General features: G+C 39.3%; 1 protein-coding gene across 4 annotated transcripts in view; it reads right to left on the bottom strand.

The window, feature by feature from the left end:
* fgd4a (FYVE, RhoGEF and PH domain containing 4a) overlaps nt 1-15,230 on the bottom strand; it is a 69,980-nt gene extending 54,750 nt beyond the window's left edge. For 2 of the 4 annotated variants that reach the window (XM_017685665.2, XM_037539714.1), the window contains exon 1: nt 14,874-15,230. In XM_017685665.2, coding sequence (XP_017541154.1) covers nt 14,874-14,964 — 91 coding nt within the window. In that variant the 5' untranslated portion in view covers nt 14,965-15,230. Of the gene's footprint in view, nt 1-6,711; nt 6,930-6,986; nt 7,557-14,873 lie in introns of those variants that run through there. The other 2 variants (XM_017685828.2, XM_017685745.2) reach the window with 2 other exon arrangements.
* Nucleotides 15,231-15,235: the final 5 nt, after the last annotated feature.

Below are 15,235 nucleotides of genomic sequence, written 5' to 3'. Positions count from 1 at the left end.
AAACACACATACTACCTCTCTTTCTAGCTCTTGCCTGCTGTGTCTCTCTCTCTCTTTCTCTCTCTCTCTCTCTCTCTCACTCACACACCTGTTGTGTTGCAAAGCTAATTAACTGCCAAATAAAAGAGCCATGAAAATGCAGTAAAAATGTTCCCTGTGGCCAAAATAGTTAATAGTCTCAGTACAATATGGTTATGAGGCAGTACATGACCATTTGTGTTTCACTAATGGTCACTTAATGCTTAATGTAAAAACTGCAAATTGTAAGAGTTCCTCTGTCATCAAAATCTCTGATCTGAAGATCCACACTGCTAGAAAAAACAGCACAGACCAGCACTATTGCAAGGCACCAAAAACAGCATATATTGTGTTTTGGATGATGGTATGCTGGTCAACCAGGATGACCACGCTGGTGTGCCGAGTTAAACCAGTACAGACCTGTCAGTGCTGTTATTTTTCAGCAGGGTAATATGATGTGTTCCTTGGTGGCCAATTTAGTGCATTTGTGACCAAAGCCAGCTTTAAAATTCTGGCGTGACCGCTGATGCATATCTGAATTGCCACCAATTGACTCCAGCAGCAATAGCAACGCAAATGAAGACATACCTTTTTATGTTTTTTCAAAGCATAATATTTCCACTGTAGGTTGTTCTAGATTGCATAAACTATTTTTTGGTAACTGATGGATGACCCATGCAAAATGTGGCCATTTATTTACCAGCCAGAGAATCTGTTTTGTAATCTGACCTGCAGGGCAGTGAACAGTCTGCCACAGAATCTGCCGCACAGTAAATCTGCAAGACTTTGTCTTGTACAGTGTGCCACACAATACATTTGTGTGTGCATGTGCCAGTTTAAAGATTTGATATCACAATAATTACCTAACCTTTTATCACTGTGTAGAATATTATCCCAATATTGTACTAAGAAAAAAAAAAACTAATTATGCTTTGTCGGAAGCAAAAATAAGCAAACACATCCTCTACAGAGATCACATTTCTGCATATTTCAATGCACAAAAACAAATCTATCTAGTGAAAAAGTTATGGCATGTTTTATAGTTTATTTTTAATATTAAAACCAGCAAATAAATAAAAATTCTGCCCTAAAATTAGCAAAAAACACTATATTTAAGTTTGTTCCCTGTAGATGAACAAAAGATGTAATAAGTTCCATATGACTATACATGTTGTGTTCTGAATGTCACTGTTAAATAGAAGTAATATGCTGGTGGTTATACATATTGGGTATTTGAAAATGTTCTCTTTATATATAATGGCATAGCAGACTTCAGTCATTTCTAAAATCCTGTTTATGGGACAGTCTTAATAGAGTAGTCTTTGGTCTTGCCTAGATTTTCTTTTGGCTGGATGGCAGAACCTTTGTACTCTACATAATACAGTGATTATGAAAGGATAAAACTGCATCCTTTGCTGTGAGCTCTGAAGGTGCTCAGACCAATAACAGTATAGTGGGACCCTGTGAAACCAGAGTTACACTGTGTGTGTGTGTGAAAAAAAAACTCAACTGAAACTGCTGCATGATTGACTACAATGCAGTGATATATATACACAATGCATATATATAAATACACACACACACACACACACACACACACACACACACACACACATTATATACAGCAGCACAAGCAGCACAACATATCATTTGTTACACCTTAACAGTGTTGACCTTTGTCATATAGATATCACAGGTGGCTGCAATATGCATATGAGTCCTTTGACAAATGCCAGAATTGTTTGTTGTGTGCTGTGAACATGCTGCTGGCATTTTGATAAATTCACTAAAATTTGGTTAGTGGGGCTTGAGAGTCATCCCACATCAAGAGTTTCACATCAATGCATTCCTAAAGTATTGTAAGGAATATTTCAAATACAATGTGTACAAAAACAACTGTACCACAGTATTCTGCATACATATCATGCAGATGAGAGTGTGCCTTGCTTCCAAATACTTTTTAGCTGTGTAGACTGATAATGCATTTAGACTAATGTTAAGAAATCACCAGAGCACATCACCTCTGACACACACACACACACACACACACACCTAAACACTATAAAACAGAAAAGCACACACACTTCCTCTTACACACACACACACTCACACACAAAGAATTCTGCTGGTCTGTCAGACAGATCTGTGTGGGTGAGAGGACCAAAAGGCAGATGAAATTGTTCCCTACAGGCAGCCAACACAGCCCGGTCAAAATCAATACACAAGCCCAGTGGAAAAGAACAGAGCTGACACCAGCACTGTACTAAAGCATTCACCTTTCCTCACAGGACAGAAAGAGGCCTTTAATAAGAGAAAACAAAGTTTACTGGTAACATTTCTGAAACACTTCTTATAACTTCAGTGTGAACCTGCTGCATGGTGAACAGGTGGATGTACATAAATGCATCAGTTTCATGGCATCACATGAATTCAAAACAGGCTGGTTTTGCAGGTTCATTTCAATATATGGATTTGAGAGTGAACGGTGCACTTTAAAACTTGTTTATTTGTTTACATACTACATCAAATTCTTCTATAAAAAAGGAAAGCTCTGTTTTTTAATATATTGAGAGGTCAACTGCAGTTGTAATACATAATAATATAATAGCATCTTACTGCAAAGACTCATACCTTGCCCAAATTCTTCAAAGCTTTAGAAATGCCTCCCTAAACAAGAAACATTCAAGTGTAATAGACATGAAAAACACCTGCATTCTAATACTGCAGCCTGTCTTAGACACTGGCCACCTCCATTTGACATAAATAGCTGAAACATTCTTTTGTGATGAGCCTTGGTGGAAATGAGTGAATAACTGCATATCTTACTGTAATAGCATATGAGTCATATACTAGTCATAATGTCTCTGCCCCCTGCTGGACCATCTGTGCAATTGCTTAGTGACAACGTGAGCTTTAGAGAACACAGGTTATTCAAGCTTTGAGACAGCATATACACTAACATTTACTCATATACTCAAGATTTACTCCCACATGCAGTCAGGGCAAAAGTAGGCAACAGGGCCTCACATGTATGACATTCTTTCTGAGCACTTATGCCTCTTTAACTCCATCCTTTCACATACATTTTTTACATTAGTCTGTAATTACACTGCAGGAAGGTGATGGCATGCAGGGAGACTGGTTAGGTCAAACATATGTGCGAGTTTGCATTGCGATACTCGGGACCAAACTGTAGCTCCAAATATAGAATACTGTCCAAAGGTCGGAGCGCACCCTTCATTTATTCATATATATTTCCAGTCAAAGCAGCTGTCAAGAACAAGATATGGATTTTTCTGCATCAAGAAAAACAGGAAAAAGAGCAGAAAACATGAAGGATTTAATTGCAGAATGCTGTAAAACCATTTGTAACAATTTTGGATATTTCAAAGAATTAGAGCTGTAATTAATAAAAAAGCTATAATTTATATCAAATAAATTATTTCTCTAATAAAGGTGGTAATATATTCATCCATCCATTTTCTAAGCCGCTTCTCCGTCAGGGTCGCGGGGGGTGCTGGAGCCTATCCCAGCAGTCTTCGGGCGGAAGGCAGGATACACCCTGGATGGGTCGCCAGTCCATCGCAGGGCAGACAGTGGTAATATATTTAACAGGAAATAACACAGAAGCCTCAATGACCAAACATCAAAATGTTCAGTGTCTACACTTTGCCTTTATTACAGTTTCCAGCTTTTTAGGACTTTTGCTTTCAGTATTTCAATGAAATCTGCAAAGATATTTTTCCACACCTCCAAAATTCAGTCTTAGAAGTTGCATTTTCTGCTAGATTTTTCTGTAAATTTTCTTCTTTTTTTATTTATTTCCTTTTCTCAGTAATGGCCTCTTGACAAATACACATCCTTTCAGACCCATAGCATGGAGTTGTCTTCTCACAGTGGAGGGATGGATAGAAACAGCTGTAGATTTTTTCAGATTTGAGGCAACAGTGGAGCTTCATTTTCTCCGTTCTTTGCAAGATAAAAACTTTAAGCACTTTTTATATGATGGGGACAGTTTTGGTGGTCTACCAAAGTCTTGTTTTTTCATGTGTTTTTGTTTAGCCTTCCCCTTCACTTTGCACATGGATTATCTTCTTTCTAATCTGCTCAGAAAAATCTCCTGAAAATGAATAACTTGCCATTTTGACCAGAAATTACATACATGTCAAGTGGACATACAGAGCACTGCATATCCCCACAAGCACAGCAAAAGGTAAAAAAAAATCCAGCTGCATATGAGTATACTTTCTGAATATACAGTGCTAATTTCAAGGTTTTGGAGGAGGATAACCACGGATCGGTCTAATAAGCCTCTGCTCACACACATTCAGTCATTTGCTTTCCTGGTTACCCATACTATCTGCTCTAACTCTATCACATCACATTAAACATAAGACCTGTTCATGTATGACCAGACAGCGTTATTTATCTCTAATGACCTGTAGCACAGGTCACAGGCTGTGTCATGGAGTTTTCACCCTAAATACTGACTTGGAGGGCACACTGACTTGATGGCATATCCATACATTAGGTGTGGATGCAGAGAGGGCATGCTGAAAGTGAGAGCCCTGCCTTTTCCTTCCTGGACTGGAGGGGGATACAGTCTGTGCAACTACAGTACCTACAGTATGCATTTTAATAACCCCTTAAAATCTCAAGCTTATTACATCCTAAAGGGTACTATCCAGTAACTCCATGGACTTCAATGCAAACTGGCAGAGTTATTCAGAAATGACAGAAATCTGTAATAGAAGTTTAGACCTGCCAGTGAGTCCTGGCCATTTAAGGGGTTTAACGGCCTACCCTATATACACTCTATAAACTGAGACACGCTTTCAAAGTAGCCATACAAGGTTTCCACTCTTTTTAAGAAAATAATTTTACGGGACAGCTGTTTCTCATGAAAGGTCCCTTTGAAGAGCCCATATCATGGAACACCACATGTCCCTTGTCTTTCTTTACATAAAGGAGTTAGACATTTACAGTCCACATATACAAACTAAGCTGCAAATGTCACAAAAACAACTGACATACATCCACCTATTCAACCAACAGCATTTTAGCCTCATCCATTGACAATGAAGTTATAAGCCAGGGGTGCACAACTCCACACCTGGAGAGCCTGTGTCCAGTAGAGTTTGGTGATTTACCTGCTCAAAAACACCCAATTCAACTCATAAGTTAATTGCCAGGTTTAACGGGTGTGCTTGAGTAGGGGAACCACCAAACTGTGCTGGACACCAACCCTCAAGCACCAGCTGTAAGTCCTCTTTTCAATGAGGCACAATACAGGGCAATCAAAACAAATCTGATGTCAATCTTATATGCAGAGTAACAAAAACAGTTTGCTTAATTCTAAGTGATAAAAACATACATCAGTCACACAAAACCACACAAATAAGTAGGCTGCAAGGGCTAAAATAAAATACAAGAGGAACAGAAAATATAGGCCCTGCTCTGACCCTGTTACCATGCTTACTGGGCAATATGATAAGTCTACCACACTAAGTGCAAGTGTGCACGGGGTACAATGCGTCTCAGAGACATGCTGTGATCCAATCACTCAAACCACCTTCAAATCTGCCTTAATCACAGCAGAGACAAAAGCAGCTGCACAGTTTATTTTTTTCATCTCCGCTTCTGTTTGTTTACAAGTCATGTTGGCAATCCATGTGGTTTAAACTGTTACAACAGCCCTTAAATTTACAAGGGCAAGAACTCACAGGACATTTTTGTCTAACAACAGGCTCAAGCTGGAGGCAAGCGCTACAGATCATTGCAAACGTTATGTGCAAGGTATGTTAGTCAGGATAACACGCAACCCTGATTTTTCTATAGCTTTCACAACATAAACAAATGTTTAGCAAAGAAGTACTGGATATTATTTCAAAAAATATGCTTTTAAAATGATGTGTTTTGATTATTACTTCTGCCAAAGTATGTCCAGCAGCATAGACTAAGGTCAGATTGAGAATGACATTGATACTACATCCATATATACACACATGGTTATCTACTGGGGATGTACACTGATTCAAGCGAAAGCTTGCAAAGTTCAGCATGGTTTACAACATGCTTCATTAACCAGGTCAAACATGGTAAAACACATAGTGACTGATGGCCCAGATCAAAAGTACCTCCTGCAGGAGAAGTTCAAAGAGTAAAAAGCACACGTTACGTTCATGTCTTATCTACAGGGCAAATTCATACAATCACATTTAGAGGCATATCATTTTCAGTGTGGTGCAAAAATGAACCTGATGGTAGATGGTGATTTAGATTAGTCAAATGAGAATAGCTCAACCAGTCTCCATTGAAGTCCCTGTAATTACTGAAATACTGAAGCCTTAATATGCAAAAAGCCTGGGATTTTAAGAGGTTAAATAAATGAAGGCTGGTCTCTGACTACTGCACAGTATGTATAAATTGTATTTCCCTCAGAATTTATAGTTCAGGCCTCAACTCTCTGAACCCTTATCTGCTTGTTTACTTTATTACACAAACATCAGCTTTACAAAACAGGTCTTAAAGCTTAAACCTGGCCTTGGAGCCCTTCTAAATCATTGAAGCCTGACAGCTTGGCCAAACCACACTTACCCCATTGCTGTGAAGCAGTTATGTAGAATGTGTGTGTTGTTATGCAATGTAGTCAACAAATTCAGTCACATCAGAGCCATCTTAACAGATGTTTACCTTTAGTCCGCCAAAACCAATACTTCTGTCGTCGTCTCATTGTTCTTAATCCACTGCCCATATTGTACTCTTTAGGAATTACTTAGCTGAAGGTTTAGGAGGTACTTTTTAGCTAGCACAACATCTAAGAAGCGGCATATTTTGGTTAGCCCCTGCCTTGTCTTCTGATTATTCCAGTCTGCCAGTGTTGATCGTAGTTTGGTTCATTCTGAAGGTCATGGTAAAAGCCAGTGATAGTATCATGGAGCTGGCCATCATCATGTACGATCACCTACCAGAGGTGGTGCGCCGCAGACGGGACCTCTTGAGGCTAGAACCCAGACAATCCATCACTGGCCATCAGCAGAAGCTCAGTGCAACAAGCAAGAAAAAGCCACTCAGGAGTGAGAAGGAGAAAGGTCCCACATAAAAAACAAGAGCAGGGGGAGAAAGTATCTGTGAAAGAGCAAGTCTGAAGCCAGTCTTCCTGCAGATGAATAGGGACCAAAAATATCCAGTGTAGCTCCACTTCCTCAGTGCTTTCCCCTCCCTCACTCATTTACCTCTAATAAAGCCCAAACTAAAGCGATCCAGTGTGATCCACAAGCAACATCACAGAATAGGTAAACAAAGCCGTGACTTCCTGAGGTGGGGACATTCAGTATCCTGTTAATGGCTTTTTAAAAATGCCAGGTTGATAGGAAAACTTAGTTCCACTTTGTCCTAGCAATTGATTCTGGATTTCTCCTGTTCCAAAGTTGTTCACTTAGCCAGACGGTAGAAAAGTCCCTCAGAGCTTTCCATTCCTTGAGAGAACTTCTCAGGGGGCCTTCTCGCCTCTCAATGCAGGACTACGGTATACGTCTCAGTATTCCTGCCTGTGTTCTTGGCTGTAATGGGAGTGTACGGTAGTGACGCAGGCTCAGCTAGTGTGCTACAGTGTCCAAGCTTTAGGCATGACCCATTGCCCTACTCCAGCAGCCCAAAGAAGGGAAACTCAAGGAAAAGCCAGGAAGCAACGGCCGAGCGCAGTGTTAGACAAACAGCTGAACCGGAGCCAGGATCCTTCAGAGGAAGAGCCACGGGAAGTGTTGACTGCAAAGGGAGTCAGCTACAGTGCTGTCAGCTTTCCCGGGCACTGCTGGAACATAGTGTTTAAAACTTCTAACAAATCTGCTAAAATGTTGCATGAGTAACGAAAGATTCCTCTTTTCCTGTCCGTAGAGCTAAATTCTGGGGCTGCCAGTGTAAGAGCATGAGGTCTAAGGCTGGAAGGGGGAAATCAATAAGGGTCTGGCCTGTTTCAAGGCCCTCTGCTCAGGAAGACAAATGGACTTGCAGGGGATTTAAGTAGATGGGAATCAGGAATGGTAAATCGCCCAAGGGATTGGCTCTACTAAGTTCTACTGAAAGTGATAGATTGGCCAAAAATCTCATTTTCACATTTTCTTCTGACCTCAAATATAGTCCATCAGCCAAAATATGGTGTCTGAAATTCACTTTTTTAGCACATCAACACAAATGGACAGAATTTACACTTCCACACTGTTTTTAGCTTATGTACTTTTTGTCCATTTTGTAGGTAATGGTATATCTAAGCCAGTCCCAATTATTATATAATCATCTAATCACAATTATGTGAGCTGATGGCAATTATACCCCACAGTTGATAGCTTTCATAATCATATGTTTATGCCACAACATTCATAAGAAAGTGAGGTGGGTGTTTCTATTTGTTGGGTTTGGGCAACTACATGTAAATAAAGCTGAAAAGGCATTTATTGAGACTCATTATCTGTCTTACGAAAACATCTCACTTCAGTTCCATTAGTAACAGCAGTCTTAAGGCTCATGTGAAGTAAACTAGGAACCTCTAACTTGGTTGATCAACAAGAGTAAATAGAAAATTATGGAAATTAAATTTTGCCCTGAACTACTGATTGAAGTGAAGTTTAATAATAATAAAAACAATAAAACACTACACTGTGGTTTCTGTAATTGGCTTCTCTAGCTCCTTCATGCTGCTAGATGTTTTTGCAATTATACATCTGTTTATTTGTGTTTGTTCTAATCACACACAACAAATTGTCCCTTGATACGAGTGTGTGCATGTGTGTGAACATATATGTTTGTTTGTCTGCCCTGCGATGGACTGGCGACCGATCCAGGGTGTTCCCTGCCTTGTGCCCAGTGACTGTTGGGATAGGTTCCAGCTCTTTCTCCAGCATTGTGGTTATGGTTGCTACTCACTGACTTCTAGTTACTACACTACCTGTTCCTGTTTCATTTATCTGCTAACTCTCTATTTTTTCTATCTGGTTCGAACTTTTTCTTTTTTCTTTACTCCCATCTCCTTCAGCTGTATGTTACTCTCTGTATCTTACTCGTTTCCTCGTGGGAATAACCCAGCAATATGCTGCACCTGGAAGTCAAAAGAATGGAATTTTGATGCTCAGAGAGGAAGTGCATCATCACTGAGTGAGCCTGCCATGGGGCTTTTCCCACAAAAGCCCAGACATAGCAGTGTAACAGTAATAAACATCTAACAAACATCTCAAGTGGTTTAACTTTTGTGTAGATAAATTGCTCTTGGAAAATCTCACTAGAATATTATGATGAGTTATTGTCTTTAGAGATGGCAAAAAATTATGAGAAATATGTACTATCTAGTAGGATCTAATTAAATCAAATTGTAAACAAAATTACTAAACATGCCCTAAGAAGGTGAGGGCACCTGCCTTTAATTTCTCTTATACAGAAATCTGATATATGAATTTTAAATACATGACATACAAATTGGTATATATATATATCTCAACATGTACAAACATATCTGTACATATAAAACATTTAACAATAAATGAGGGAAATATTATGCATATATATATTGCTGCTGTCGGAAAACAAAACCTTGTATCTCCATAAAGATAACTTCACAGAGAAGGAAAAAGCATACTTTACTTTTAATGTAAGTTACAAAGTTTTTTTGGGCCGTTTCTGCTCTTCCATTCATCATGAAATTTACACGCAACGTAATGAGCAACAGACTTTTTCAAATATGTCAAAAACTTAAAAACAAAAAATGGAGAAACAAAGTTTTGTTCCAACAACAGCCATATGCTAGCTTCATAATCAAGTGAAACTCAGTGTTACAGCTACGTAATTAAACTCTAAATACATGTAGATTGTATAATATGCAATAAAATATTTAACATTTAAAAACATCTAAAAGCAAACAGAGAACAATCATATTCATAACTTCACTGGAATGTATTCATCTACCTACCAGACATATATGTATGATCCATATGTTATGCATTTATGTAACATATATGTACATTTATTTTGAAATAAATGCCTGACCCTTTATGATATATGTGCATATATGGCCATATATCAGATTTACATATGTATACTTGTCAGGGCTGGTCTAGACATTTAAATACAGTTAATAGTAAACAGTAAGGCCCAATATAGAAAAACATTTTTCCCCAGACTCTTCTGACCATGTAATATTAGTCATTAACTTATATATTAACAATAGGGCTAAACTCTGTTCATGTTTCATCATGATTATGCTACAACCTATTGAATATCTGCCTCAGTCATGTAAATCTAAATGGGTGCCTTTCATAGGACATAGCCAGGACCACTGACGGAGAGAGAGTGTGACAGCTGCTGAGCAGAGGAAGTGAACATATGCTTGGCTGGAAGACAAAGCACTAATTGTCCTCATGAAGAAAGGACCTTAGACATTTTTCAGTGACTTCTACATACAGAGGGAAACAAGGCGGTGGCAAGAGATGGACTGCCACCTGCTGGATTTATATATCATTACACAAAAAAACTACAGTTGTGAGTGAACTCCTGTGAAATATTTGAAATACCTTAAGAGTGCAAATAACCCTCTGAGACACTTATGCATTGATGGGCAATACCTGACTTTTTGTATGTGTCCAGTGAAAAACAACATTTGCTTTCAAGCAAAAAAGCTTGTATTGGAAATCAAGTCTGCCTGAGAAATGTGGATCTGGATTACCCTTTTCCTGCACCATTGCTCCACACCCTCTTTGACTGAATATTTACTACAAGCCAGGGCGTGTGTCCACAAGCCAGCCACAGCCTCTGTTTCATATCTCAGACTGGGAGTTCCAAACTATTGCTCACCAACACAGACAGCAAATCAGCCTTTGCCATATATAACAATCTAGATAGGGGAGTTTTTAATTACATATCCTGGAAACCCTGAGACAAATTGAGAAAAAGAAAACTAGACATTGAAAGAAGAATAAAATACATTATAATAGTTATTTTATGTGCTCCTTTTATGGCTTTGTTTACACCATCAGTGGCCTGTGTTCATAGTCGTTTCTTTTACATATCCCTGAAAGCACATGGCTTTTCCACACCACTAGCGACCTGTATTAGCCTCCAATTTCACCAAAACTGACCTTGGGTAATTTGGGTTTGAGCATTCTGAGGATTATGAGCTATGAGCCAAAGCACGATCACAAACCAATTCAGAGATAGCATTTCAAACAAACCCAGTGGATACTATTACTTAAGTGTCCATTACAGACAGCAAGCTTTTCCCATGAGTCTCCAGGCTCCAGTCAGTATAATCAAGGCGATAAGATTAACAATATGAGTCCTGATTCATGCTAGCCAGCAAATACAGAAAGCTCTCCTCTTTCTCTCGTTGAGTAGCACAAACACTTCCATTGTCTGAAGCTCAGTGGCCTGGCTAAGACTGCAGGAGAGCATTTTCCTCAAACTCAGATGCTTTTTGGTGAGAAAGGAAGGCCTGTTGGTATGGTCAGCTGTTTAAAGCAGACACATTCATGCAGAGAGAGAGAGATAGAGATAGAGAGAGATAGATAGAGAGAGAGAGAGAGATAGAGAGAGACAGAGAGATAGAGAGATAGAGAGATAGAGAGAGAGAGAGGGAGAGAGAGAGAGAGAGAGATATTCTACTTGGAAAAGTGGCTGAGACAGTGACCCTGGAAACCAATTTTTCTTTTACCTGTTTATGATATACTAGCCTAAATATATTCACTACTTCTTTATTGCTTCTCCATTCTCTTCACACATTCTTTACTTAATTTTGTGCAATGTTTCTTTATCTCATTCTTTAATATCATTCTTTTATGAAACACAAGATGTCACAGAGAGAGAGAGAGAGAGAGAGAGAGAGAGAGAGAGAGAAAGTTAGTTTTCAGTTAAATCTAGGTAGGCACTCAGCTGCACATGGAGGTCATGTGCGGAGTTTACACTGACCTATTGTTAGAAGGTTTGCTGTGCACATTTCAAAGGCATTAGAGTTTGTTTAGAGAAACAAAGTTGTCAGCAGTGAAGTACAGCTGACACAGTATAATACTGAAACCAAAACACACCCAGAGACATGCTCACTAATGCCTTTCATGAATGATTTTTAACACGGATGCCATTCTGGAATGATTTTTGAAGAGGTACAATCTCGTAATCAAATATTGGGTCCTAAACGTAACTTGAAAAAAGTTATTTATTGAATTTCCTTGATTGAATTTTCACATGAATGAGATGCATCACATCCACACAATTACTGCCAAATATAAACTGAAATGGGTAATTGTACTGATGCAATATATCTCATTTACGTGGAACTGACGAACACAAAAAAATGCGAGTTTACTTTATTCAATGTATGAGGAAAAATGTGCTGCAGGCAAAACTAAGGTGAGCTGATTCAGAACAATCTCCTCTAACACATGGTGACACATACGGCATGCTCTACTGCACCCTTCTTCCCCTTCCAGTCCAGTGACTTAGTCTAACAAGCAAGCAGTCTGAACACAGCAGGGGTACAGAAGAAATGCATCATTGACTCCATAATTAGGAAACAAAACCTAAATAAGGTCTGACAGTGACTTAGTGCTACTATTGGAACAAAACCTTGTATCTCCATTTTTCTTGCTTTTCTGTTGCCCTTCATATTATGTATACATTGAATGGACCAAAAGAAATGGCCCAAAAGTATTGAAAGAAAAAATGATGGTTTAAATTAAACGTAAAGCACGTTTTTTCCTCCTCCTGTAAAGTTATCATCTTGCAGATAAGAGGTTTTGTTCCAAAAACAGCATTATACAACTCACTGGCATGACAACTTATATCCGAAAAGAAATAAAATCTAGAATGGCTTAAGTTTGTTAGAGCTCAACCAGTTAACTTTAAGATTTAAATGTCTCCGACAATCCAACATCAAATACCATCTAATACCATCTACATGATTATATCAACACCCAGCCATTATTCACCCACACAGACCCACACTAATGTGCAGTAATTGTACATTCAGAACACTCTCTGTAAACAGACTGTTTCCGGAGAGGCCAGACTAGCTGCAATATTTCAGCTTCAGGATTATGAACCTCTCCCAAAACATATTCCACAACGTTGAGATGACACATAATGAAACAAAGCGTCAAATTCTTCTCCTGGTTATCTGAATTGGCTGACACCAAAGTCCAAAATCTCCTATGCTGGTTGCTAAAGCAGCCCAGCAGTGTGTAGGCACTAAATATCAGTTTGGCACATTCACATTAGACTGTTTACATGCACACTTCTTCTCATGTACCTCTGGGACTCCCTCACTCCCCTCTCATGTTCTCAACTCTATCTCCAAAATCTAGCCTCAAGTAGCCTCTCAGTGTCCATGAAAGTGGTACATTGGTTGGGACAGTAGTGAGTGAGAACTAAGTATGCTTAACTGATTTAGCCGTAGGCTACATTAGCGTTTGGAAATGTGAAAGTAGAGAAGTTGAGGGCAGGAGGCAGGACTGAGGGTTTTAGTAAACCATGACCAGTATGGACTTGCCTCCGGAGTTGCATGTGCAAAACAGGTCACTCCTCTATATACGGTCGGAATCATAAGTGAATCCCTGAGGGTGTTTTTTGCTTTCACAATGACATAAATGATCACAGTCCCACCCAAGTGCTGTGTGAGGGAGAACCCAAACGCGTCTATGTCTATGAAAATACACTCTTGAAAAAGATGGCTCTACAAGGTTTTTTTAGTAAGGAAAATGGTTCTATATAGAACCATGACTCATTTGCATGCTCAAAGGGTTCATTGAAGGGTGAAATGGTTGTTCAGATATATGGTAGAATGTGCTGTAGATGCTTTAATGTAGAAGCTTTTTGAAAAGGGCTATCTTGCTCAAAAAAAGAGTTCTGCTTTTGCGACGATGTCAAACTTGTAACAACAGAAGAACCCTTTTTGGTGCTACACAGAATCAATCACAGAATATATAGAACCATCTACAGAATATTTTCCTTCAATCTGAAGAACCATTTTACCATACAGAAGAACTCTTCAAGCATGCAAATGGTTCTCTGAGTGTTCATGGCTCTATATAGACCACACAGAACCATCGAGTGTAGGGTATCACTTAGGGCTGGCCAATATGACAATAGTTATCGTTATTGTGATAAATGAAGTCAAAATATGTCACAATATTTTTCTGTATGTCATGATATGGTCGGTCCTTAAACAACACTTGCCAACTGCATGTCTGATTACAAAGAGAGCATAATAGGCCTGTTTTACTGGGTTTAATGCAGCACAGTGTGTAAAAAGTTACAAATCTGTATTGATAGTTTTCGATAGTATTTTTAAATGTAGTTCTACTTTGTCTGTTCCAACTTATCAGATGTCAGAAGAAATAAATATTTCAGCGTTTGGGGTTAGGATTAGGCTCAGGGTGAGGGTTAGGATTAGGTTTTGGTTTGAGATTAGGGCTGGGGTTATGATTAGTGTCAAGGCCAGAGGAAGGGAAAATTGAGATACATTTAATAGATATTGAGCTAAGTGTAAGTTAAATGAATGAAAAGAACTTCCAGTTGTAGTTCTCTGCTCATTATCATCAGATGGAGGTTGGGACAGTATTTTCCTTAAACAGTCAAAAGTGATTCCTGACTGACTGAATAATTCATGATCTCCTTTCCTGGATATTGCAGCAGAGTGTGGGGACTTTCCTGCCCCAACACACCTACTGAATTACAAAAAGAGACCAGGTGTGTTTGGGCAAAGAAATCACATGCATGGCTTGTACTCTGACCCTCCAGGTCAACAGTTGAGCTCACTTGCTCTAAACTCTCCGTTTAACCTCTGTGTCCAGTTCACTTCACCGACAGAGTCGACTTACCGAGCTCACACGTCAGTTCTTCACGCTGTTCGTCCACTCCTTCACAGGGTGTAGCTTTCCTCCTGAAGGCATTCCTCCTAAACTCACCCATGCCTGCTTTAGGTTACTCCACCATTGAAAAGACTCGCAGCCCTTTGGCGAGTGAAGCTCGGTTGTCAGCCGTGAAGTAATCAGAACTCATACAGAAGCTGGTATCACACGGAGAAAATCCATGTCTTGAATCAACTTCGTCTCCACGGTCGTCTCAAAGACATTTGGGTTAAGCTCACTCTCACTCGACTCGGTGTATAATCTGTAAAGGTTCCCGTATTGCGCTAAATCAGGTCCGGAGTCGCTTCCACTCGCCACAGTTCTCAGCCGCT

This window comes from Pygocentrus nattereri, chromosome 7 (assembly GCF_015220715.1).
Source record: "Pygocentrus nattereri isolate fPygNat1 chromosome 7, fPygNat1.pri, whole genome shotgun sequence".
NCBI lineage: Eukaryota > Metazoa > Chordata > Actinopteri > Characiformes > Serrasalmidae > Pygocentrus > Pygocentrus nattereri.
This window is presented reverse-complemented; position numbering and strand designations above follow the sequence as displayed.